The 25,341-nt window shown below is 42.1% G+C and overlaps 1 protein-coding gene and 1 non-coding gene across 4 annotated transcripts in view; one reads left to right on the top strand and one right to left on the bottom strand.

The window, feature by feature from the left end:
• Positions 1-25,341, bottom strand: part of SHROOM4 (shroom family member 4) — a 289,038-nt gene that overhangs the window by 38,399 nt on the left and 225,298 nt on the right. For 2 of the 3 annotated variants that reach the window (XM_077145723.1, XM_077145725.1), the window contains exons 3-4: positions 7,050-7,187; positions 2,766-5,223 (exon numbers count right to left, since the gene is read on the bottom strand). In XM_077145723.1, the coding sequence (XP_077001838.1) occupies positions 2,766-5,223; positions 7,050-7,187 (2,596 nt within the window). Of the gene's footprint in view, positions 1-2,765; positions 5,224-7,049; positions 7,188-10,852; positions 11,290-25,341 lie in introns of those variants that run through there. The other variant, XM_077145724.1, reaches the window with a different exon arrangement.
• LOC143672289 (U6 spliceosomal RNA) lies at positions 16,638-16,740 on the top strand. The gene has a single exon (XR_013169758.1). It is a non-coding gene; the product is annotated as a U6 spliceosomal RNA (small nuclear RNA).

Raw genomic sequence — 25,341 nt, 5'->3', positions numbered from 1 at the left:
GCTTGAATAAACATTTCTCCAAAGAAGATTTACAAATGGCTAATAAGGACATAAGAAGATGCTCAACATCATTAGCCATCAGGGATGAAAATCAAAGCCACAATGAGATACCACTTCATACCTGCTAGGAAGGCTTACTATTAAAAAAAGAAAAACTACAAGTGTTGGGGAGATTGTAGAGAAATAGGAACACTCCTACATTGCTGGTAGGAATGTAAATTGGTAGAGCCACTGTTGAAGACAGTTTCACGGTTCCTAAAAGACAAATATATAATTACCATGTGACTTGGTAATACCACTTGGGTATCTAACCCAAGGAATTCAAGGTGGGAACTCACACAAATATTTGTTCACCAATGTTCATAGCAGCGTTATTCCCAATATCCAAAAGGTAGAAACAATTCAAGTGTTCACTGACAAATGAAATGGATAAGCAAATTGTGGTATATAAGTATAATGGAATATTATTCATCTGTAAAAAGGGTACAAAGTTCTGATACATGCTACAACATTGATGAATCTTGAAAATACTATGCCAAGTGAAAGAAGCCAAACACAAAAGGACAGATATTGTATAAGTCCACTTATTTAAAATATCTAACTTAGGCAAATTCATATAGACAAAAAGTAGATTAGAGGTTATCAGGGGTTAAGGAGAGGGGGAAATAGGAGTTATTGTTTAATGGGAATAGTGTTTCTGTTTTGGGTGATGAAAAAGTTTTAGTAATAGATGCTGGTAATGGTAGCATAACAGTGTAAATGTAAATTAATGCCATTGAATTGCATGCTCAAAAGTGGTTAAAATGGCAAATTTTTTGTTATGCATGTTACCACAAAAATACAAATTAAAATCAATGTAATTCATCATACAAACAGATTAAAAGAGAAAAACTGTACGATCATTTTAATAGATACATATAAAACATTAAAAAAAAATTCAACACCCACTCCTGATAAAAACTATCAGCAAACTAGGAATAAAAGGGCACTTCCTTGGTCTGATAAAGGGCATGTACAAAAAATCTACAGATAACATCAAATATTGCAGTGAAATATCAGGAAAAAGGCAATACTGCTGGCCATCACCACTTCTATGCATCAGTATATTTCAATCCCAAACACTTTGACGTGCTTATCATTCAATAAAGTCCAATATTTGTTTATAGTATTTTTAGGTAAAATTTATTTCCAGAAAATCTCATAAATACTGGGTGTATATCTGTTGAGTTTTGACAATTGTATCCACTTGTGTAACTTAAACCCTTATCTAGATATAGAACATTATCATCACCCCACAAAGTTTCCTCATGACGTTTCCTAGTCAATCCCTGTTCCGCCTCCCACAACCACTGTTTTCATATTTTTTTCTCCATATGATATTTGTATCTGTTTTAGAACTTCATGTAAAGTGAATCATACAGCACATACTCTTGTGTAAGGTTCTTTTTACTCCAAAAGTTCCTTGATCAGTTTCATACACTAGGTTCTTTCAATGTGGGAATTAACGTCGGGTTTGAGTGCACCAGTCAAAAGGCAATGCTATGGAAGCCATGGAGAAGGGATCTGGCATTGAGTCAGCAAGACTAGGGATTCTGCCCAGAAGTACCCTGGGTGAAAGGATTGAATTTTTTGTGTCCCCCAAAAAGACATGTTCAAGACCTAACCCCTGGTCTGTGAAGTGAATTCATTTGTAAATAAGATCTTCGAAGAAGTTATTAGTTGAGACCAAACTACGTTAGGGTGGGTCCTAATTCAGTATCATTGGTGCTCTTATAAGGAGAGGAAACTTGGGGTGGGGAGAGAACAAGAGAGAGAGAGAGAGAGGCCATGATATTATGGAGGCAGAGATTGAATTATGTCACCACAAGCCAAGGAATCCCATGGACTGCTGGCTACCCACCAGAAGTCAGGGGAGGGACATGGAGTGAATTCTCCCTTTTAAGAAGCAGGCCCTGCCAACACCTTGATTTTACACTCTTAGTTCTCAGAACTATGAGACAAGGAATTTCTATTTAAGCCAGAGTCTTGGTACTACATTATAGCAGCACTGGCAAACTAAGACACTGAGGGGATGGTTGTGGCTTGTGTTTAAGGTCATAGGTCATAGCCAGGGGTAGCAGCAGTCAGGCTAGACTTGAGTCTCTGACAGAGATAGCCTGGAGAAGGGAAGAACAATTTGGACTTTAAGAAAGATCAAGATCAAGTCAATTCTCTGATTGCAAAGCCTGAGGAGCATTTGGGAACTTTGCGGCTACAAATAGTTTTCAAGCAGGAAACAGAAGGGAATAAATGCTATTTTGCATTCAGGAACTCTGCCTGGCACTCTATACTCACAATCTCATTTGATTCTCACTGTTTATCCATGAGGCAGCCACTATTTACCCCCACTTTAGCAATGAGGTAATGAGACTTTTCCTAGAAGTGGTTATTTTATGGGGTAAAAATTAATTTGCTTTTCACTTTACAGATTACATAGCTGCAAGTTTGGGTGGTTGAATGACTTGCCCCAAGTCACTAAGTTACCAAGTATAGAGCAGGATATACATCACATTCTGTCTATTTTATGAGGCAGAAGTTATTTTTATCTGCTTCTATAGATGAGATAAATGCAATTTTGGTGGTAGAGTGCCTTGCCCAAGATTAAGGTGGAGCCAGGGTTATACGTTTTTAAGGAATTATAATTGTTATATTTTCAAGCAATTTACACAGCTTTCTCTTCACCAAGAGAATAATGAAGCTCATCTACCCAAGACCAAAGTTCTCACCTGTACTGTCAGCTTCCTGGGTTTCCAAATATTGCCAGGTTCCAAGCTGCCATCTTTGAGGGTACTGTGCTGAGGATTATGATAGCAAGCTGAACACCGGATGCACTGATGGTGGTGGCACCGGCAGTTGTAGCAATTTGACATCATATTTCTCTTTAGCAAGGCAGGACAGATTTCCCCAGAACAATAAATGCAAGGGTCATGGACTACAGCTCCCTGAACACTGCAGGAATAAGAGCAGGTCCTGCGGTAGTCAAAATTACCACAGTGCAGTGGCTTATGACACATGGATTGTTCTAGACCCTTACTTGCAAAACATTCTGGGTAAGTGGGAGTTTCTGACTGAAGGGGTGACATGGAATGATATGGCTGGTCTGTGGAATGATATGATTGGTCCATGGGATGGCATCTCAAGTCCCTATAGCTGGAGCTCATTGGATGGAAGTTTTGGTCTATAGGCTTTGGTCTCTGGGTAAAAGTCTTACTGCTATGATTGGTTAAACCTGGCAAATGAGATGTAGATAAGGATTTGCTGCTCTCTTCAAAAAACTTTCTTCTGTCCGCAAAGGGTAAGAGGATGGCTTCCTCCCCAGCTTGGGCAGCAGAAACTTTCAATTCTTTATCACCAGGGTTGGAAGAGCCTTCCATAGTTAGTGCCACATGTGGCTGCAGGTTATTCTCTGGAGACCATCTCCATTGACTTCCACGGACTCTGCAGTGAGCATTAGCTTTCTCTGGGTCTGAGAATGATGGGTCAGATGCTTTCCACCAAGTGTTCAGGCCGAAAGAAGGGTGGCCAGTCCTCTGGCCTGAGCTTACTTGTCCCCCCAAGCCTGTCCTAGATTCATGGCTCTCAGAGGCTTGGCTAAGGCACTCTGAAGACCTAGCCCTGAGCATCATGCTCTTGTTGAATTCCTTTTCTCTGGGGCTAGGTGGTTTTTTACATAAAGATAAAGGAGTTGAGTTAGAGGCAGGGAGTGGGAGACTTTCTGGGGGCTCCTCAGTCTCTTCCACTGGCTCTTTAGCGTCACAGAGCTGTGACAAAGGACCCTTGCTTTTCTGGAGCTGGGCTTTCCTCCTCTGAATTTCATTACGCAGGTTGGTAGCAAAACGCTCACTCTTCCGCCGGTTTTGGATTGAGCGGCCCCGGGTCCCTCCACTTCGCCTGCCACCCATTGGGATGCACTCCTTGTGCTCACTGTCCTCTTGTTCAGTTGTTTCAGTGCTGTCAACTACTTTAGTGGTTGAAGAAGAGTCTCTCGTTTGTTGAACAGGGGAGCCAGAGGCAGAGGTCTGCTGCATGGCCAAGTCACTGCTTGCTCTGTTTGGGTCCATGAAACCTCTTTCTGGAGAGTGTCCATCAGCCTCTCTATTCGGGGAACTGCTTGGCCTCTGAGGTCCTGAACCCAAACGCCTATCATCCATTGACCTGGTCTTTCTTTCTTTGCTGGGTTGGTCCTGAGTCCCTCCTGCAGGGGGACATGGACTTTTCCTCCCTGTATGGCAACTATGTAAAGGGGATAGAGTCCATTGGTGCCCATCCTGCCCGGTTGGGAGCTCCATCCCCTTGGTGCCCCTGGCATCAAGGTGCATATGCTGCAGGTGGGATACGAGTAACTGTTCAGGGGCACTATGACGATGCCCTGTGGGCCCTGTAAGGTGTGGAGGGTTGCCAACAGAAGAAGTCTTAGCCAGGTCTACTGAAACTGTATTGAGTGGGTTGGAATCTACGATGGAAGCTTTGTCACAGCTTTTTGGGGATCCATCAGCTTTGGCCAAGGACTCCATCACTAGATGCTCAGAGCCTTGCTGGCAGGAGTCAGAAGGCTGGCTGACATCACAGTTCTGATGGCCCTCACTTGTCACTTGGTCTTGCTCTTTGAGGCAACAGAACCTGTTAGTGTTCCTTGGGGACAGTGTAGTTTCTGAGCTTGGTTTCTCCTGTTGCAAGGAATCCATAGACTCAGCAGCCCTGTGCTGCTCTCCATTGAGGAGTTGGGCTCTGGAGGCCTGAAGGCTGTCCCGCCTCACTGGAGGTTGTGGTGGGCCTCGAGAGGCCATGGCAGGCCCTGATGGGTGGCTCTCCTGCTGACGGGATGACATCTGGTAGTTGGGGGTCAGGTGGCCGCCATTGGCACGCCGGCCCCCTCCTGAGGTCTCAGTCACATTAGGCCGGCTGTTGGGGGCCTTAGTTGGCCCTGAGCCTTGTATAATGCAATCCCCAGAGGCTGACTCCTCTGGCCTAAGAGAAAGGGCACAGTCAGAGGCATTTGAGCTGGCTGAGAAGGAGCTGTAGGCCGAGTCACGCTGGTTGGGGTACATGTTCTGGTCAATTGGCAAAAGGTGGGCCTCATAGGTGGCTTGGCCAGGTTGTTCCAGGCTCTCCATGCTGCCAATAGAGCTGCTTTTCTCTGTACTGCAGTGCCGGGAGAGTGGACACCACTGCACACAAACGTCACTGCAAGACACAGGCACACTAGTTAGTTAGCCATATTATCAGACCCCTTTCCCACCCTGGGAAGCCCTGCCATGGGAGAAGGTAGGACAACCCAGAGAAACCCACATCACAAATGAAAGGGCAGTAAGGTAGGAAAACAAGAAAGAAAACAGGGGCCACAGGATATGGTAAAATGGGAGACCAGTCAGGATATGGGAAAAGGTTTGGAAAACATCCCAAATTCAAAACCGTGAGAACTCCATGGAGTTGTAATGTATTTGCCTGTCATCACTCAGTCTAGAATTGCTTCTGTGCTCTCCCCATCCCCAGGGAGTCGGCATGTGGCACTCTGCCAGGAGAGACAATCGTAGATTGTCTTCATTAGAGATGGGGCCTAAACGACTGATTCAATTATAGCCAGGAAATTTTGTAAATTAGAAGTTCTTAAACTTGAGCGTGCATCACAATTACATGGAGGGTTTGTTAAAACACAGGTTATGGGGCTTCACACCTAGAGTTTTAGGTCTGGGCGGGGCTTGAAAATTTGCACTTCTAATGCATACCCAGATGATGATGATGATGATGAGGATGATAGCCTAGGGACCATACTTTGAGTTTCATTAATTAAAAGCAAGCCCAGCAAAGGGAAGTGAGGTGATTTTCTCAAGATTACATAGCTAGCTTGTGGTACAAAGAGAACCAGATATAAGGAATTCTCCCTTTCTTATTTTCTTTATAATAGCAATCCTGACCATTTACCAAGCCATGCCAGTAACTCCCTATGGAGAACCCCAAAGGCATCAGGCTTCTCTCAGAAAAAGTCACAGTCCAGAAGGCCAAATTGGAGCTGTGGCAGGAGCTCAGGATACCCTCAGGTCAGGATCCCTTAATTCTTGGCCCCTGTTTGTCTTGCCCTTTAGCCACTCTGCTCACTTGGCCTGGGGGCAAGGAATTCATCAACTCTGTTGTTGGCAAGGGACCTGCTACCCACTCTACCACCCTTCCTGCTGAAAAAAAAAAAAAACAAAACACCACACACCCCACCCAAACAGGAGCCAAGCTCAGAATATGGTTCTGTGTGCACTTCCAGAATAAAACTGCCTCCACCCTGAGCCTCTGGCATCCCATATCAAATCAATTCACCAAGTGGGATCAAATTCAACCCTCAGCTTCCCTGAAACTCTTCAGAAGAAAACCCTTCTTGGAGGGAAGATCTTGTTGTGGACAGGGAAAGGCAGCTGGGGCCAGCAAGTCTGCTGGACTTGAACTTTCTGAAAAAGTTTTCTGCCTCTTCTGGGCAGCAGTTTTAACAACAACAGACAGAAGTCCTCTTACCAAGTTCCCTGAATGGAGTGATCCTCATAGTGAGGAAACCCTGTTATTCAGGGACGTTCCCATTTTGAAGGGTTTGGCTGTTATAGAGCTGATGAATATTGTATGACATCACCAATGAGTTCATGTAGTGAGAGAAGAAGTCCAGAACTGAGCCCTGGGGCCCTCCTACATTAAGAGGTCAGGGATATGGGAAGGGGCCAGAAAAAGAGACTGAGGAGTAACAGCCAGTGATAGGATGAAAAGCAGAAGAGTATGGTGTCTTACAAGCCAAGTGAGGGGAATATTTCAAGGAAACATTCTCCAGAAGGAAAGAGACTGGTCCGGGGAATGAACAGTCTCACAGACAGTTAGCAAGAGATTAGGGCTATAACCCAAGTTCTCTGTACTCCCAGTTTATTTTCCATTATAATGCCACTCTAGGCTCTATAATATCTAACAGGGTCTAGAGTAGAGGATGAACAACAGAGCTGTCTACCCTACAGCTCATATTGAAGGGAGAGCTCTAGACTCACCTTGGGTTGCAGCCTGAATGCCAGGACAAGCTGAAGGCTTCAGAAGGGAAATGCATGGTGGTGGCCGCTTCTTCAGGGCATCCCTCCAGTAGCTTGGCCACGTGCCATGAGTGCGGCCTACTGACAGGGGCGTTCCTCCTACAGCAAGAAAGGGACAGGAAGTTAGCTTGGGGAACCAGAGCTGAAATCACTTCCCAGACAGCTTCCGCTCTCCACCCCCTTTCCCTCTAATGAAGTAGAACATCTTGCAAGGAGCTGTGGGAATTTTAGTGACCCTCCTTAGCTCCTAGGACTCAAATCTTTTTCATCCTGGCAGTGATCTCTGGAGATAAAGAATGCCAGCTCCATATTATGTTCACTGATCTATCCCAAGCACATGTAAACAGTGCCAGACACATAGCAGTTGCACAACAAATACTTTTGGAAAAAATGAGTGCTGTTGCCCAATGAACAGTAAGCCTATCCTCATTTCCTTTCGAGAAAAAAAAAAAAAAGGCAATCTGGTCAGTCTTTCCATTTTTCTCTGAGAAAGGAATAGGCCAGTGATTGAGACATACACACAAGTCAACACCAGGCTGGCAATTCTCCAATTTTCACTCACTCACTGTATAAACTATATGCCACCTATGTGTAGCTCTGGGAATATAGAGCTGACTCAAACAAGTCTGCCCTTGAGAGTTTGCAGCTTAGTGAGGAACACAGAATTAATTCAAATAGAGTTTGTAGGCAAAGTGGTAGCAGGAGCCCTGATCCCCATGAGGGAAAATAGAACAAAATGGTGAAGGGCACAGTACTCGACTGGACTGGCTGCTCAGCAGGCCAGGGGCAAAGAAGGGAAAGAGGTCAGAGGCTAACGTCCTGAAGGCAGCCACAGAGTCTGTATGATGCTTAAAGCTGCAGCCACAAGCCTTGTACTGACTGCCTTAGACAGGACCTATCCCTCTCTCCTGGCATACGTCATGTGACTGGCTGCTACCCTCGCATGTGAGGAAGAACACACATGCGCATGGACAATGTTAGAAGGTAAAGAGTTATTGATGAAAGAGAGAATGAAAAAGGGAGAGAGGAAGGGGAGAAAGAAAGGGGAAAGAGAAGGAAGGAGGAAAGGAGGGAGGGAGAGGAGGGTAGAGAGGATGAAAGAGGACAGGGAGAGGCAGATGGTAAGGAGGGCAAGAAAGATGCTAGAGATAACAGGGAGAGATGATAGAGGGATAAACAAATGACAGAAAGGGAAAAAACTCTGATAAAGATTACAGAGAAATAAGTAGTAGAGAAAAGTGGATGACAGACAGAAACAAATGACAGTGTTAAGAGAAACAGATAAATAAGTAGAATGCTGAGAAATAACTAGATGATAGCTTATTTGTCAATTTATTAACTCATTTACTATACAAGGCCCCCTATTAGGCAATGAGAGTACAGAGTTGAATAAAATAAGGGTCCTTGTTTGCAACAACTTTGCTATATAGTGGGATAAATCAGCCCTCTGACTCTCAGGTGCAGTAGTAGATAGAATCAAGCTGGAGGGTTCAATCCTAGCTGGGAATGCCTCAGCATCCTGGAGGAAACACAGAGGGTTCCAGTAGTGCAAGGTTCTAGAGGGCTGAGGCTTAAAAAGGTAGTCCTTAGGAGAAATGGCCTTCCTGGTAAAAACGTCGATTTAATGGTAGCAGGCCAGACACAGACAAGGTTTAAGAGGAAGGGTAAAGGAAGCTGCTAGTCAAAGGTCAGGGACCAGAGCCACAGGTCTGCAGTAGTGGCTAGTTAAGGGGAAGGAAAGTCAGGTGAGGTCCCCTACTTAGTAATCACATTGTTCTAATATAGATTGAGTGCCTGGAGAGGAGGCTGAAAGCACAAGGAGGACTCCAAGGACTGTGCCTGCATTCAGCTCTGTCCTTTTCCAATGCTGTGACTTTGTTCACGCTGATGGTTTCCCAGTAGAATCTAAGGCAGACTTTGGAGTTGTACTACCTTGATTTGAATCACAGATTCACAATTTATTAGGTCTGTTGCTTCAGAAAGATGATTCCACTTTGATATATCAGAGCCCTGCTTCCTATAGCAGTAAACTGAGGGGAAATGGTAGCTACCTAACGGAGCTGTGAGAAGGAAATGAGATAATGCGTGTCTAGTGCATAGAACAGGGACTGGCAAATACTCAATTGAGTTTAGTTATTTAGTTATTAGTTAAGTTTATGCCTATTCCCTCTGCCAGGAATGCCCCCCTCTCTCTATTTTGTTAATTTAAATCCTACCAGCTCTTCAAGGTATTACTCAAGTACCATCTCCTCCTGGAAATTTGTCCTGGGTAATCCAGTTTTCACAATTTTGCCCATATTAACACTCATTGTCATTTTTTGTATGTTAGGCTGATCTCAACAAATATACCAAGCCAATTGGCTACGAGACACAAAGCAGTGAGACAGATCCAAGATCATATATTAACCCTACCACTTTATATCTATGATTCTATGCAAGTCACTTAGACCCATTTGAGCCTTAATTTTCTTATTTGAAAAAAGAACAAGAATCTTTACTTAGATTAGATTTTTGTGAGGATTATATTTTCAAAGCAGCCAGCACAAAGCCTGATGCATAGCAAGTGATCAATAAATAATAGGTAGTATAATAATGGTTACTAGCTTCAGACTTGCTCCTCCTGATGGGGGTACCTAGATAGGGCTACCCATCATCAGGCTCCTGTCATGCCACTCCCTTGCCATAAAGCCTAAAAATCCTCCTACTCTCACTATGATTTCTCCAAAAGTTGGAAACTAGTCCCCAAAAAGACAGAAGCAAGGGCAGCGGGGATTCTGGGACTCATGGGATAAAATCAAAGGCTGGGAGGAAGAAAAGCCAAGCAGATGCAAGTGGGGTCAGAGCTGAAGACTTCTAGTCCTTGTTTGGGAAACGAAAAAAAAAAACTGTCTATAGGTTCTAATAGTGGGCCTATTAGTATTCCTGAACAGCTCTAGACATAGAATCAGTAGACACTTGCATTTAAATTCTGCCTGTGTGACCTTGGGCAAGTCACTTCTCGTATCCAAGTTACAGCTTCTTCATTTGTGAGATGGGGACGATAACCATCCCTTTCTCATGAACTGTCGTCTGGAAGCTGTTTCAGGTGTGAAATTGTCCAGCACAGTGCCTGACACACAGGTAGTCTATAAATTTTAAAAAGTAACAACATGGATCATTTATTGGACTCTTAAGTTGTACCAGGCACTAAGAACTTTGCATATATTAGCTGGTTTAATTTCCAACTCTATGTGGTACATACAGATAAAGAAAAAGAGATGCAGATAGTTGAAGTGATTTGCTAAAAGCTAAAAGCATACAGCAGTAACCAGCAGTGTTGGGATCGAGATCGCGATCATTCAGCCTTTTCTAGGATACCACATAGCCCCTCCTTCCGAAAAAGAGGAGTCTGTCTCAAACAGCTTGTATACCTGAGGCTTCCTATGGCCATTCTCTCAAGAAGCAGCCAGAAAAGGGAGGTCTCAGTAATCCTAGAATTTAAACTATCCCCTCTTTAGTCAGTGGGGAAGAGGAATAAAGAGAACTAAGCAGAGAGTTAAGAAAACACCAACTGCCTAACCATACAGCTTGAAGCCTGGCTGTGAAAACAGTGACCCCAGTGCCCGCCTTTTCTCCTAAGGCTGGCTTAGGTACTATCACTGAACACACACTCCATCATTCACGACTCCAAAAATGCCTTTCTTAAGAAGCAAACCAAAGGAACATTGAAGAAAGAAAGCAGGAAGGGCAGCAGCCATGCATCCATGACTACTCGCAGTACCTACCATGGAAGTTACCCAGGGTGGAAAGATGGTTTAGGAGAGAGCTGGGTGTCCAGTCAGCTCAGACATTCAGTCAAAATCCCCTCCAGCCAGCCTCCAGGGCCTCTTTCTGCAGGCTGGATTCTCCCTTAGCTGGGGCCCTTCTGCTCTCCAGTTAAGATCTCTTGAGGCCAGGGACCCAGCAGCCCAAGTTCCTGAGTGTGATCCAAGATGCTCAGTCCCAGTTAGGTCTCAGTTCTAAGACCAGAGAGGAGTAGCACTGAAAGCAAGACACAGCCATCAGCCTGGTTGGGCCTAGATGTGCCCACAGCCTTGGGGAGTGAAAGTCAGTGCCAAGAGCTGGATAGGAGTGAAGACGTTGTTCCAGGAACCAGCCACCACCCTGGTGGCAAAGGGAAGGATAAAAGGCAGCTCCAGCAGCATAAACAGCCCCCCTGTTCCCTGCTCCAACCTCCTGTGAGCCCTGACCCGCCCCCTTCCACAGTTCAGTGGCCAATAAAGAGGCTGGGCCCCAAGCCACTGCTAGAACTCAGGAAAGGAGCAAGGAAATGATGTTTGGGAAAGATAAAGCGGGTGTCTAAAAAGAATTTTTAAAAATACACGTAAGTGAGAGAGAAAAATACCCCAGACACACACACTTAAAAGAATTCCTGTGCTTCCTGGACTGAGCTGACCCCACCCAACCGTCTCCGCAGATCCTCTGGGTCCCAGAAAAGGAAAGCCCAGATCAGCCAGGCCTGGCAGCCTCCAAGTTCAGCAGATTTTACAGAGCTCAGAGAAACTGACCTATAGATCTTTCAAGGTGAAGAGCCTGCTGGGATGCAAAAGCTCACAGACCATTCTGGGCCATATTTACAGGATCTGTACTTCCTATGGGCACCTGAGAAGACTGGAAAAAACACTATTTCACATCAGAGACTTCAACTTCAGAAAAGCTGCCCTATAGTAATGCTGGCATAGTGGTGCTTGAAGTCAGGGTCCCTAGCTCTGTCATGAATTCACTGTGACCTCTGGTAAGTCACTCTCCTTCTCTGAGTTTTTGTTTTCTCCTCTTGAAACTAAAACATGGAACATAGTCATCACCACATGATGTCTTCACTGATCTGTGCAATAGCCAGAACCCAGAGCAGCCCCTGTGAGTTTGTTGTACTCCTTGAGCCCAATCCAAGACATCAGAATTTAATTTCTCCTGGGGATTTAGATTTAGGGTTTTCTCTCTTCATAGCACTTCTGATTCCCATTCCGGTTTCCCTTGATCTCTGGCTTGGATTCTAATTTCTGGTCCCTGAGGGGACTTACTTAAACTCCCTCAGGATAAGAAATATGGTCTTTCCTCTCTAGGGAAACCATGCTCAGAGGCCTCTTTCCCTCTCTTATCTCTTTACCTCATAAGGATATCTGGGTCAACCTTTATCTATTCCTTAAAAGGCAAATGCATCCACGTAACCCCATGGGCCTTCCATTGGTAGTTAGAAGTACGGCAGTAGGGGAAATTTGAGGTGTGGGGGAGCATATAGATCTGGCATTGAATCTAAGCTAGATTATTTGGCCATTGGTAAATCACAGAGCCTCAATTTCCTCATCTGTGAAGCATACCTGGTATCTGCTATTAATATTATCCTTCACCAGAAGTAATAATGGGCAGGATACCGTCAAAAGCAAGAAAAAGGATTTCTTTAATGCAAAAGAAGATGGAAGAGAAGAGTCTGGCTAAGAGAAAGCTCTAATGCCAGACCTAGTACTCTAGGCAAGTGCTTCTCAAACGTCAGTGGGCACACTAATCACCTGGGGATCTTGTTAAAATGCAGATTCTGATTCAGTAGGCCTAGGGTGGGGTCCAGACTCTGCATTTCTAACAAGCTCCACAGTGATGCTGATGCTACTGGGATGATAATTTGAGGAGCAATACAGTAAGGAATAACCCCTTTCACCTTCTGGTATGAAAAGGCATCAGGAAAACCAGTCTCTTCTCAGATCACTACACAGGCCTGGGTACCCAGCCTCCCTGAATCTTCTGGTCTGCAGATTGTCATCTTACTTCCATTCAGCTACTCAGCCCATAGGTATCGTGAGGCCTGCTGATCCTTACTGCCTAACAAAACAAAAAGCAACTTGTTTGATAGTAATCTGGCCCTTTCAGTGGCCAGGTGAGGCTGAGGAAATTATAACTAGAGGTGCAAGCATGTTCATGGGACTGGCTGTGTTAGGGAGGCAAGCAGGGTGTGTGATACAGCATTAGATGTCACTGAGGCAGGTTCCTAGCAGGCCGTTCAAGAGATACTTGGGTGTAGAAGGAGGACAAGCAGGAAGAGAACCATAGCTTTCCCCCAACCCAGGGCAAGAGGGAAGATACAGCCCCTGTTGCTTGGGGTTGTGCCTAGCTTGAGGTCTGGGACATGACCAACTGGGTTTATTTCCCTTTTCAAAAGTGTTTGGATAAGGAGAAACACAAGAGTGTCATTGATTAGCTGTGTTTACTTTCTGTGGCTCTTTCAGCCTCCCCCCAAACAGCACATTCCACCTGCCCCACATGAAGGAGCCCAGGCACTTTCTGGCCTACTCAGCAGGAAGGGAAGCCCACAGACAGACCAGTGGACAGAACAATGCATGGTTTGTTTATCTGACAGAAGAAGGATAAAGTGCTTAGTCACCATGGAGGGACACAGAGCTATGAAAGCTGACCCCACTGAACTGTTAGCCAACTTCAGTTGAGGACTTTGTAGCCTGAGTGATCTGGAAACCTTTCTTATTATAGGTCCAAAGAAGAGGAAATTATATATGTATTTTGAAGAGAATTTTCGGGACAATGACTCTCTCATCAGTGTGGCAAAGTTCTAAGTTCTAGTCTGGTTCATCTGAGAGATGGGTACTTTATGGAGAAGGGGCTTCTGTTACTTAGTCTGCTACCCCAGTTAATCTCCCCATCACCTCTCTAAATAGCCAGGGCAAGGTTTCTCACATAAATCAGCTGTTCCACTTCTTCACTGTCCCAACCTTGGGATCCATCCCTAGCTAAAAACGAAACCCAAGGAAAATAATAAGAAAGGAAGGGAATGTTGGAGTGGAAATACAGATTTTACAAAATGTCATTGTGTGTGTCGGGAAGTGCATTTGGGCTTTTTCATTAGGGATAAATAATTTTATCTTGCTAGGGCTTTTACATTTAACCTCTTGTTTTCATTTCTCCATTTTTATATTGGAATCTTCAAGACATGGAAACACCTCTTTTTCCACAGATGGCTAGAAGAAGGTAACCATACAAATGACTAGGAAATCTTTTTAAATATTAGGGGCTAGAAAAAACGTTTAATAGTTTAAAAATGTAGCACTTGGAATTCCCTTTCAGAGTGGGCTTGGAAACAATTTGTAGTTTTTCTATGTGCACTCTGATAGAACATAACCACTATAGACTGTTATTTTGTCAATAATGCCAAAAGCATGGAATTTGGTGGTACACAGTTCATAGCTTCTACCATCTTGCTAGAAGAAAGTCAAGAACTTTCAAGCACCTTGTGCAATGAAAGAGGGCTTTTCCCCTCTCTTCCCCTCTAACTACAAAAACTGAGGGTACAACACCAGAGGGGTTGAAGGAGACTCCAGAAGAGCATACAGGGAAAATGGTAGCAAGTCCACAGAGCATTATTGAACTCAAAAGATAGCTTCAATGATTCTACCGTGATCCCCGATTTCCCAAACCAATACTCAAAGTGATAAAGGAAGTAGAGGATGTTTATACTCTAGCTCTGGTTTATATCAGTAAAATTTATAGCATTCCTTGGGAAAAAGGCTGTGGACAGTATGCATCCTTGTTTCCTTTCTCCTTTAAGCCCATTAGATCCTTCAGCTCCAAGTCAGTACTGAGAATACCACTTTTCAGGCATCTGATTGAATCCACAAAGTTTCTCCCCAAAGTCAAGTCCCAAAAGCCACTCTTTGAGTCATCATCACTGCTAAAGACACAGAGCCCTAGGATAGCAACATTGTGTAGGATAACAACAGCGAGGACCCCCATAGAATAAGTGACACCATTTGGGCTTTTTCATTAGGGATAAATAAAAATATCTGAACTTGGAGAGGTGCATAGGCCAAATGGTGGAGGCTCCAGGGGCTCAGGGATTTGGATTTTATTTTCAGTGCAGTTGCAAAGCTACTAGAGGTTTTTAAGCAGGGAACTAATGCCATCTCTACTTTATATGGATCTCACTTGGCTGATGAATTTAGCAGGGTTAGAAATAGAAGCTAAGAAACTAGTTAAAAGGCTCTTAATGGGTAAAACATAATGATGGATTTTTCTAGGGAAGTATCAATAGGGATAGAGAAAAGAGGTGTGATTAGAGATACCTTGAAGAGGTTGAGCTGACAGTATTTGTTGATGGATTGAATGTGGAGAGTGAGGGAAGACGTTATCTGTATCTTCCTAGCATGGTACTCGCTCCCCAAAGAGTCACTAGTAGTTCTCAAAAAAACATTAGCAGTCCTTGCCATTCTTTTATTCAAGCATTTATGGTGTTCTTATCTACATTTAAGGCACTTAGTGAAGTACTATGAATCACATCAAAATGAAGAATATATAATCCCTGTGCTCAAGGAATTCATAGTGTGATGGAGGAAGAAGAAGGAAAATAACCACTCAAATAACCACTAAATAGGGCAGAATGTCATAAAGGAAATACTGGCAGGATGAGAGTTAAAAGAAGGAGAGATCAAGGCGGGCCAGGGTGGCTCAGCAGGTAGAGTTCTCACCTGCCATGCTGGAGACCCAGGTTTTGATTCCCAGTGCCTGCCCATGCAAAAAAAAAAAGAAGTAGAGATCACAAGCCTCTGATTAGTCTTTGTACTAATTTCTGAAGACTCAGTACAATTTCAACTGGAACATATTGGAGGAAAGGTCATGCCAGGTTTGCATGAAAAGAGGTGGGAAAGGCAGGAATATGCTGAAAGAAAAACACCCAGTTTCTCTAAGACATGCAGGAAGTAACATTAGAATGATGCAAGAGCATGGAGATCCTTAAGTGCCAGGTTCAAGTGTTTATTTAACATAATTCAACATGCAAGAGACAGGCCTTGGAGGTTACTGAGTAGGAGAGCAACATGGTAAAAGCAGTATTTTAGGAAAGTTATTCTTGTAGCCATGTGTAGGATGAATTAAGTGAGAAATACTGGAAGCAGAGAGATGTGAGTAGGCTATTGATAAAATAAGGGAGAAATTTAGAGCAACTGACAGAAGCAGAAGGGAAGGATGTGAGAATCAATGAGGTTGAACTACTAATTAGATATGAAGGAAAGAAAAGAGCTAAGATGACTGCGAGGCATCTAGGAGAATGTTGCTATCACTAATCTAGATAAGGAAGTCCACACGAGTTTGATTTAAATCATGTTTGCTTGTTATGCTGTCAAAATATATAGATAAATATGCTCAGTAAGGAGCTTGACCTCTGGGCTGCAGTGCTAGAAAGAGGTTAGGGCAGGGTATATCTGTGGTCATTATTCATAGAGAGGAGTCAGCTGAGACTGCTGCAGTGGTTGTAATTGCCCAAGTGCATATGTGCAAAGGGGAGAGAGGGTAGATGCCAGATCCCTGCAGAACATCTGTATTTCAGGTTGGGGAGGAAGAAGAGCGAAAAAAAGAGACAAAATGATATAATGCCACTTCAATGACAGAGATTTTCTTTTATTAATGTGTCATCAGAGTTTCAGGGAAGTAAGCAATCTTATACCTATTTAGAGAGCATTTGTTAGAGGGCAATTTGGCCCTTTGTTATCAAGAGACATAAATGTTCCTAATGCGCTTGCTTTAGCCTAAATATACTAAAATTGGAATAATACAAAGATGATTAGCATTGCCTCTGCACAAAGATGACATACAAATTCGTGATGTATTCTATATTATTTTGGAGTTTGAGAGTGGTGGTGGGTACACAACCTCGTGAATATATGAAAACCTACTGAGTTGTATGGAAAAAAGTGAGTTCTAGGGTATGTGAAAAAAAAGTTCCCATCCTTTGATTCAGTCTTTCCACTTCTAGGAGTCTATCCTAAGAAAGCAAATGGAGATGCACACATTGATTTATATGAAGTGCCATACACTTCAGAGTTATTTATAATGGTGAAATTTGGGAATATCCTAACTGTTCAAAATTTAGGAAGATTTAGGTGAAGTATTATGCATCTACGTGATAGAATAAGTCTGCCCTTAAAAGGAACATGTTTTTGAAGACTATATAATGTTCTTGGAAAAGACTTGTGGCATAATGGTAAGTGAAAAAATAGTATACAAACTTGTACATAGTACCAGCCCAATTTAAAAATACGCATATACATATATTTATAAATAAATATACACATATAAAAAGGCTGGATGCAAATGCACTAATATCTTACCAGTGGTTATTTGTCTTTTTGTGGCAGAATTAAGGGTCATTTTTATTTACCTATTTTTTATATGGGCAGGCACCTGGAATGGAATCCGTGTCTCCAGCACGGCAGGCGAGAACTCTGCCACTCAGCCTCCATTACCCGTCCCCATTTTGATTTTTTAATACTTTGGAAAAAAGTTAAATTTTCTATACCACACATGTATTACTTTGCTAAAGAGAAAAAGTTCCCAAAGAAAGTTGACAGCTACATTCTACATGGACATATCGTTTGCCCTGGGAACTGACACAACTGTCTGACACATTCCTAAATCAGGAATCTGCAAATGTACTTGTGATTCCACTTAACTATTTCAAATATCTGGATTTTGCCCTCAGAGATATCAGCCTAGAGCCCACCAATCAAGCAAAATGATCTTCCCCAACAGAGCTTTGCTGCTTGGCAGGGATTCCTCTGTTTGTTCTACTAAATTTTTAAGAACTCCACCGGACAGTTTTTTTTACCCAATTATTAGCACTGGGAGCTGTTCTATTCTGTGACAGCATGCCAGTGTTGGAAGGACAAGGAATAGTTTGAGCGAAGGCTAGGTAAAGGCAAAGGGTCAAGTGATGATCAGAAAGAAGGCCATGCCCTAAAAGGTTGAAGCTAATTCTCCTCAGGGTCTCCTTGGCTTTAGTTCATTTCCAGGTGTTGATGGACTTGGTGGAAAGAAAGTTTGGTAGACGGGGATGAAGTACAGGGAAATCTGGTGGTGGTGGTGAGCCTGCAAGTACGATGGGTGAAGCAATCTAATTGCTAGTATTTGTACACTATATTGATAGTTCATAAAGAATGTTTGTGCTGGTTTAAAAGGATGTATGCCCCCTAGAAAAGCCATGTTTTAATCAAAATCCCATTTCATAAAGGTAGAATCATCCCTATTCAATACTGTACGTTTGAAAGTGTAATCAGATCATCTTCCTGGATGATGTGATTTAGTCAAGAGTGGTTGTTAAACTGGATTAGGTGACAACATGTCTCCACCCATTTGGGTGGGTCTTGATGGGTTTACTGGAGTCCTATAAAAGAGGAAACATTTTGGAGAAAGAGATTCAGAGAGAGCAGAGAATGTTGCAGCAGAGAGTCCACAGCCAGCAACCTTTGGAGATGAAGAAGGAAAACGCCTCCCGGGGAGCTTCATGAAACAGGAAGCCAGGAGAAGAAGCTAGCAGATGATGCCTTGCTCACCATGTGCCCTTCCAGATGAGAGAGGAACCTTGACCGTGTTCACCATGTGCCTTTCCAGATGAGAGAGAAACCCTGACTGTGTTTGTTTGCCATGTGCCTCCTCAGATGAACTTCATCAGCCCTCTTGAACCAAGGTATCTTTCCCTGGATGCTTAGATTGGACATTTCTATAGACTTGTTTTAACTGGGACATTTTCTTGGCCTTAGAGCTGTAAACTAGCAACTCATTTCTGGTATATTGCATTCCGGCAGCTAGCCAACTAGAACAATGTTCATAGACATATTCCATTTAATCCTCACAACAACTGTATAAACTCCACTTTAGAAAAGAAGAAACTTAGGCTCAGAAAGGTGAAGTAAATCACATAAGACTTGAACCCAAGGTTTTTGCTTTCAAATTCCTGTTTTTTTCCTAAACCAGTGATTTTCAATTTTTTTAAATAGATAAACATCAATATCACCCAATAACTTGTTAGAAACACAATTCTGGGACCCTACCCCAGACTACTGAATCAGAAACTGGAATAGGGCCCAGCAAATCTGAGTTTTAACAAGTCTTCCAAGTGATTCTGATGCATGCTCAAGTTTGTGAATTATTATTCTCAAGAATGTTATCAGACATTAAAAACACATCTTCAAATGGCCTCTTTAAAATACTGCTGCTGGCTCCTGCTGCTTTGACTCGTATGGTGTCTTGTCTTCCAAGGCAGACTGGGAATCTCCCTTCAACTGTCAATGGCTATGTACATAATAGAAGGCAGCTTTAACTTGGTTCCATAATTCTGCATGAGCCCATAGGAAATCCTCCCATCTGAATATTTACATTCACAAAATTATAGTCCACGAAGCTTTTGTCTCCTTGGCTTTTAGTTGTTTTTAAAGAAGATTTAGAACACCAGTTTACCAAAAATATAGCAGTTGAGATAAGGTTATTTTCTTTCTGGGGAACATGGACTTTCCTACTGCCAATTCCAAATACCCACTCACCATTCAATTTCCTCACTGCTGGTAACCATTCTCTCTTTCTCTATGACACACACACACTGGTGCTCAATCATACAAATTCCTTCCCCTTGGAATGGAAGAGACAAACCAGTTATTTTCGAAAACTGAACTTGACTTAAAATGGACTTTAAATTTTTCAAGATGAGTTTTGTGAAATTAAAAGAAAAAATATACATGGATATGTCTAATTTGAAAACTTTAAAACTGAAAGATAGAATCATGGAGTGAAAATTATTAATAAATGTAAAGTATTCAAAACTCTGGGAGTCAAATGAGTTTACTGTATTTCCCCTCCTACATGGATACCTGTATTGAATGCATTCATTTATTTAAGTCATTGATTTATTAGTTCTTGGGAGCCAAGCAAGAACCGTTCAAGATGCTAGAGACAAATCAATGAACAAAATACTTGAGACCTCAGTCCTCATGGAGCTGAACTCAATAAATATATGTCAGATGCTATGAAGAAAGAGGAATCAGGGTAAGGGGTTAGACTGACAGGGTCTGGTGGGGTAGGGGCCAGTGCTATTTTAGAGTGTAATCATGAAAAACCTTTGCTAGGAGGTGATATTTGAGCAGCAACATAAATGATGCCAGGGACAGAGCCGTGAAAATATCTGAACGAAGGATCTTCCAGGCAGAGGATCAACAAAGGCGGTGGGCCTGAGACAGGAACAGCTTGCCACGGTCAAGAACAGCATGAAAGCCAAAATGGCTTGAACTGGAATAAGCAAGAAAAAGAGGGGCACGAAATGTAGTTGGAAAAGTAGCCAGGAGTCAGGTAAGTAGGTCACGGTAAGGACTATGGATTTAATTTTAAGAAGGCTCTATCTGAAATTGTACAAAAGTTTCACATACCGAGATTACTTCCAGAAACCTACAATGTTCAAAAGACTGATGGGAATAAACTCTGTGTCTAAGAGGTGCTCTGCAATTTGGTCCTCGCCCTCAAGAAGCTTTCAATCTGCCCAGTTGAGGAAGTAAGCCAGAAATAAAGGAAAATTGCTAAGTTGTGGGGATTCTTCCTTTCTAATGTACAATTCTTCCTAATATTAGTGGGCTACGCTTAGTAGAAAAAAGCCCCAAAGGATAAAAGGGCTTGCCTCCTATACCAGCTTGAGAAAATTCCTCCAATTTATACTTTGAGAAATTTTATTTTACTTACTATGGGTTACGAATATTAAAATAGTTAATCCGCATAACAACCCTATGAGGTAGGTGCTGCTATTGTCATCTTTATTTTACAAAAGGGAAAAACAGGCATGAGGAGAGGTTGAGTAACTTGCCCAAGATCACATAACTAAAAAATGACAGACATGATATTCAACCTCCAGAGCCCATGTGTCTTAACCTACACACTAACCCACAAGTAAGGACAGAAGACTGGGGTGGGGGGTGGTGGGAGGTGATGAATCTAAAGCTGGAAATAAAGGGGAAAGTTTTCCAGAAATCCTGGGTGACCAAGAAAAGTGTTGGGAGACTGGGGGGAGGGCCTGGGGAAAAGAAGACCCTGAGCTAACCATGGGGATATTTGAGGAAATAGGCAACAGGGCACTACATCTATATGTTGGGAAGTCCACAAGGAATATGAATGCACAGCATTCAGGCAGGAGCGTGTTGATACTGAGAACATTCCCAGTGGGACACTGAGTACCATAGGGTAACTTGATCGACCTGGTGCAGAATACTCAACATCTAGCAGCAACCTGCAGTTAGGAAAAGCTACATAATGGAGGTCATGCTTGAGGCCTGGTCTTGAAAGAGCGATCAGAATTGACTCAGATGAAAGGTACTTCTGTAGAAGGAATGGCATGTGATATTCATGAAAATGTGAAAAAAAATGGGTAGGATGTGTGAAGAGGGAGTGGTAGGAGGTAAGACTAGAAAGGTAGGCTGAGCCAGAATATGGAAGGTCTAGATTGCCATGATGATGAGTTTGGAGTTTTCTCACAGGCACTGGGACCAGTGGCAGGATTAGATTTGCATATTGGAGAGATGTATTTGTTGGCAGTTTGTAGAGAGAGAAGAGGCAGGTTGACCAATTAGGAAATGAATGCGGTATGATTCAGGGCTAGAGTGGAGAGGCAGATTTGAGAACTGTCTAATCTAGGAGGTAAAATCAGTCTTGATGTCTTATTGGACAGATATGAGAGATAAAGTAGATGAAGGAGTCCAGAGTGTCTAGCAGATTTTGCACCTTAGTAAATGATGCAGCCTGTTACCAACACCAAAAGAAGTAGTGGGGAGAGGTGGTAGTTCCGTTTTGGACAAGTTGATTTTTAAGTTTTTCTTCTTTATTCTTCTTTAAAGTAATACTTGCAGAAGGCAAACCATCCAGACGTACAAAGGTATATACAATGTTTATAAAAATAAGTCCCTCACACTCCAGTAGAAACCACTGTTAAAAGTTTCTGGTTTATCCTTGAGCAGCAGTATATTATAGTCTTAAAAGCACAAGCTCTGTAAACAGACTGCCTGGATTTGAATCCACTGTGTGGCCTTGGGCTAGTTATTTCACATCTCTGCCTCACTTATATTATTTGTAAAAAAAGGGTACCATAATAGTAAAACACAAAAAAGCATTCTATTCATACTGTTTGGAACCTTGCTTTCTGTGTTTAACAATATATCTCAGAGATAATTTCACATCTGCATATACTTCACAAAATTTTAATAGCTGCATAGCATTTCACTGTGTGAATATTTTTCATACTTTAACTTTTACACAGCTGATGGATACTGAGGTTGTTTCTCATCTTCTGCAAATCGATGCTGTAATGAATATTCTTGTACATGTCTTCACACCCACACATACAATTATATCTGTCAGATAAATCTCTACAAGTGGAACTTTTGTTTTGAAGAACATGCAAATATTTAATTGTGATAAAGTTTACCTGAAATCCAAAGACGTAATACTAACTTACACTTCCACCAACACTATATTAGAGCAGCACTATTCACACTTACATGTGTATGCAGGCTGTTTGGGTATATCATTAAAATGCAGATTGTGATTCAGTAGAGTAGGGTCTGAGAGTTTTTATTTCTAACAAGCTCTCAGTTGATGTTGCTGCTGGTGGTCCAAGGGCCACAATTTGAGTAGCAAGGTATAAGAGGGCTTGTTTCTCTACATTCAAGCAAAAAAATGCTTCTGAGAAGCTGAGTTGATTCTTATTGCTTAAATTAATCTATTATTTCTTTAATGATGAGTCTTGTTGAGCATTTTTTCTGTTTCTTCTGTATGCTGTATGGCAGGGTCACACTTCATTCTTTCTCCATATGACTATCTCATTACTGCAGCACCATTTGTTGAATTTGGGGGTGGGGGGGGTGGGAAGTGGTGGGAATCAGACCTGGGTCTCCTGCATGGCAGGTGAAAATTCTACCACTGAACTATCGTTCCGCCCCCTCATTTATTTATTATAAATCAACTATTTTCCTCTGAACTGTGTGTTTAGGTTCTTTTTTCTCTTACGTAAAGTTTTTATTTATTTATTTTTAAATATTTTTATCGAGAAATATCCACCCAGTTCAACCATATTATACAATCAATGGCTCACAATATCCTCATAGTTGGGTATTCTTCATCATGATCATTTTTAGAATATTTGCATCACTCCAGAAAAAGAAAAAAAAATGAACTCATACATCCCATACCCTTACCCCTCCCTCTCATTGACCCACAGTATTTTAATCTATCACATTTCTAACATTTATCTCCCCCTATTATTTATTTATTTTTATCCTTTCTGTTTTTTTTTTAACCCATTTGTCCATACCCTGGATAAAAGGAACATCAGACACAGGATTTTCACAATCACACAATCACACTGTAAAAGCTATATAGTTATACAATCTTCTTCAAGAATCAAGTCTACTGGAGTACAGTACAATGGTTTCAGGTACTTTCCTCTAGACACTCCAATACGCCATAAACTAAAAAGGGATATGTATATAATATGTAGGAATAACTTCCAGGATAATATCTCAACTCTGTTTGAAATCTTTCAGCCACTGAAAATTTATTGTCTCATTTCTCTCTTCCCCCTTTTGGTCAAAAAGTCTTTCTCATTTTCATGATGCCGGGTACCCAGCTCATCCCTGGGAGTTCTGTCCCATGTTGCCAGGGAGATTTACATGTCTGGGAGTCATGTCCCATGTAGGTGGGAGGGCAGTGAGTTCATCTGCCAAGTTGGCTTAGAGAGACAGGGCACATCTCAGCAACAAAAGAGGTTCTCTGGGATGAGACTTAGGCATAATTATAAGTAGGCTTAGTTTCTTCTTTGCAGGAATAAGCTTCATCTGGGAGAGCCCCACAGTTAAGGGCTCAGTCTGTTGAATTTGCTGTCCCCACTGCTTGTGAGAATATCAGGAATTTCCCAGGTGGGGAAGTTGAATATTTCCTCCTTTCTCCCCAGCTCCCCCAGGTGACTTTCTTTTTTTTTTTTTTAAGGAAAGACAGAGAGAAGGAAGGAAGGATAGAAGGAAGGAAGGAAGGAAGAAAGGGAAACATCTTCAAACACTTTCTTGTTTTTTTTATTGTATTCTGTTTCTCCGTTTTTGTTACATGGGCTGGGGCCGGGAATCGAACCGAGGTCCTCCGGCATAGCAGGCAAGCACTTTGCCCGCTGAGCCACCGCGGCCCGCCCACCAGGTGACTTTCTTACATAAAGTTTTCTTGGTATTTTCTTTAGTTATTTGAAGAGCTCTTTATATATTAAGGGAACTTGGCCTTTGCCTTTTTCCCATTTTTTTTTCTTTAGACTTTTATATTTTTTGAGTTAATATATATTTTAACTTTTGTCACAGTCAAATTATATACTTTTCTCCTTTATGGCTTCAGGGTTTTGTGTCTTGCTTAGAAATACCTCTTATATTTCAAGATAAAATCATCTTCTAAAATCATATAATAAACTATGTCTTTGGATCAATTTCTAGACTCAATTATGGTCCATTAATCTGTTTATTTATGTGCTAGTACCAAACTGTTTTAACCACAGTTAAGTTTCAACAGGACTAGTTCCCATCCCCCTTATTACTATTCTCAGCCTTTTCCTTAATAACCATAGAGATTTATATTTCCATATGTATTTTAGAATCAGCTTCGACATGTTGGATTATGATGTGCCTGAGAGACATTCTGGTGGGGAAGTCTCATGCGCAGTTGAAAATAATATGGAATCTAGGAGTGCGGTTTTCTCTGGATTAAAAATATGAGTCACAAGTGTAAATGAAGGCTCTCAAGTGGTTTCATAGAGGTTTATAGGATGGTTCATAGAATGAGAAAAGAATCCTGTAACAGAACTCAAGGTTAGTGGTTCTCAAAGTAAGGCCTTGTCCCAGACATACTGAATCAGAAACTAGGGAGTAGGTTGGTAGAGGGGCTGTCAGCAATCTATGCTTTAACAAACTCTCCAGGGGTTTCTGATGCACAAAGTTTGAGAACCTCGGTTCTAATGCATACCACTGGTTAAGACACAAATTAAGGAAAAAGGGCTGAAGAGAAGGAGGAGGAAAACGAGGAGAAAGAGGTAATATAATAATCAAAGGGAAGAAATTTCTAGAAAGACGTGCTCAATAGTGACTGATGTTTCAAAGGAGAAAGAAGCTAATATTTATTGAGCAATTACTAGGTCTAAAGGGCTTTACACACATCTACTTATTTAAGCCTCACATAAATCTATATGGCAGATTTCATTGTCCCTATTTTACAGATAAGGAAACTATGATCAAATAACTCGTTAAAGGTCAGCCAGCTAATACATGATTCTATGGCAGTTCTATTACACATCAATGGCTATAGTCCTTTCATTGTTACATTGCTGAAAAACTGCTAATGAAAAACAACCCAAAGGAAAAGGAGAAGGAAAGACGTTCCTTTG

The sequence above is a fragment of the Tamandua tetradactyla genome, chromosome X (assembly GCF_023851605.1).
Source record: "Tamandua tetradactyla isolate mTamTet1 chromosome X, mTamTet1.pri, whole genome shotgun sequence".
NCBI classification, from domain to species: Eukaryota; Metazoa; Chordata; class Mammalia; order Pilosa; family Myrmecophagidae; genus Tamandua; species Tamandua tetradactyla.
This window is presented reverse-complemented; position numbering and strand designations above follow the sequence as displayed.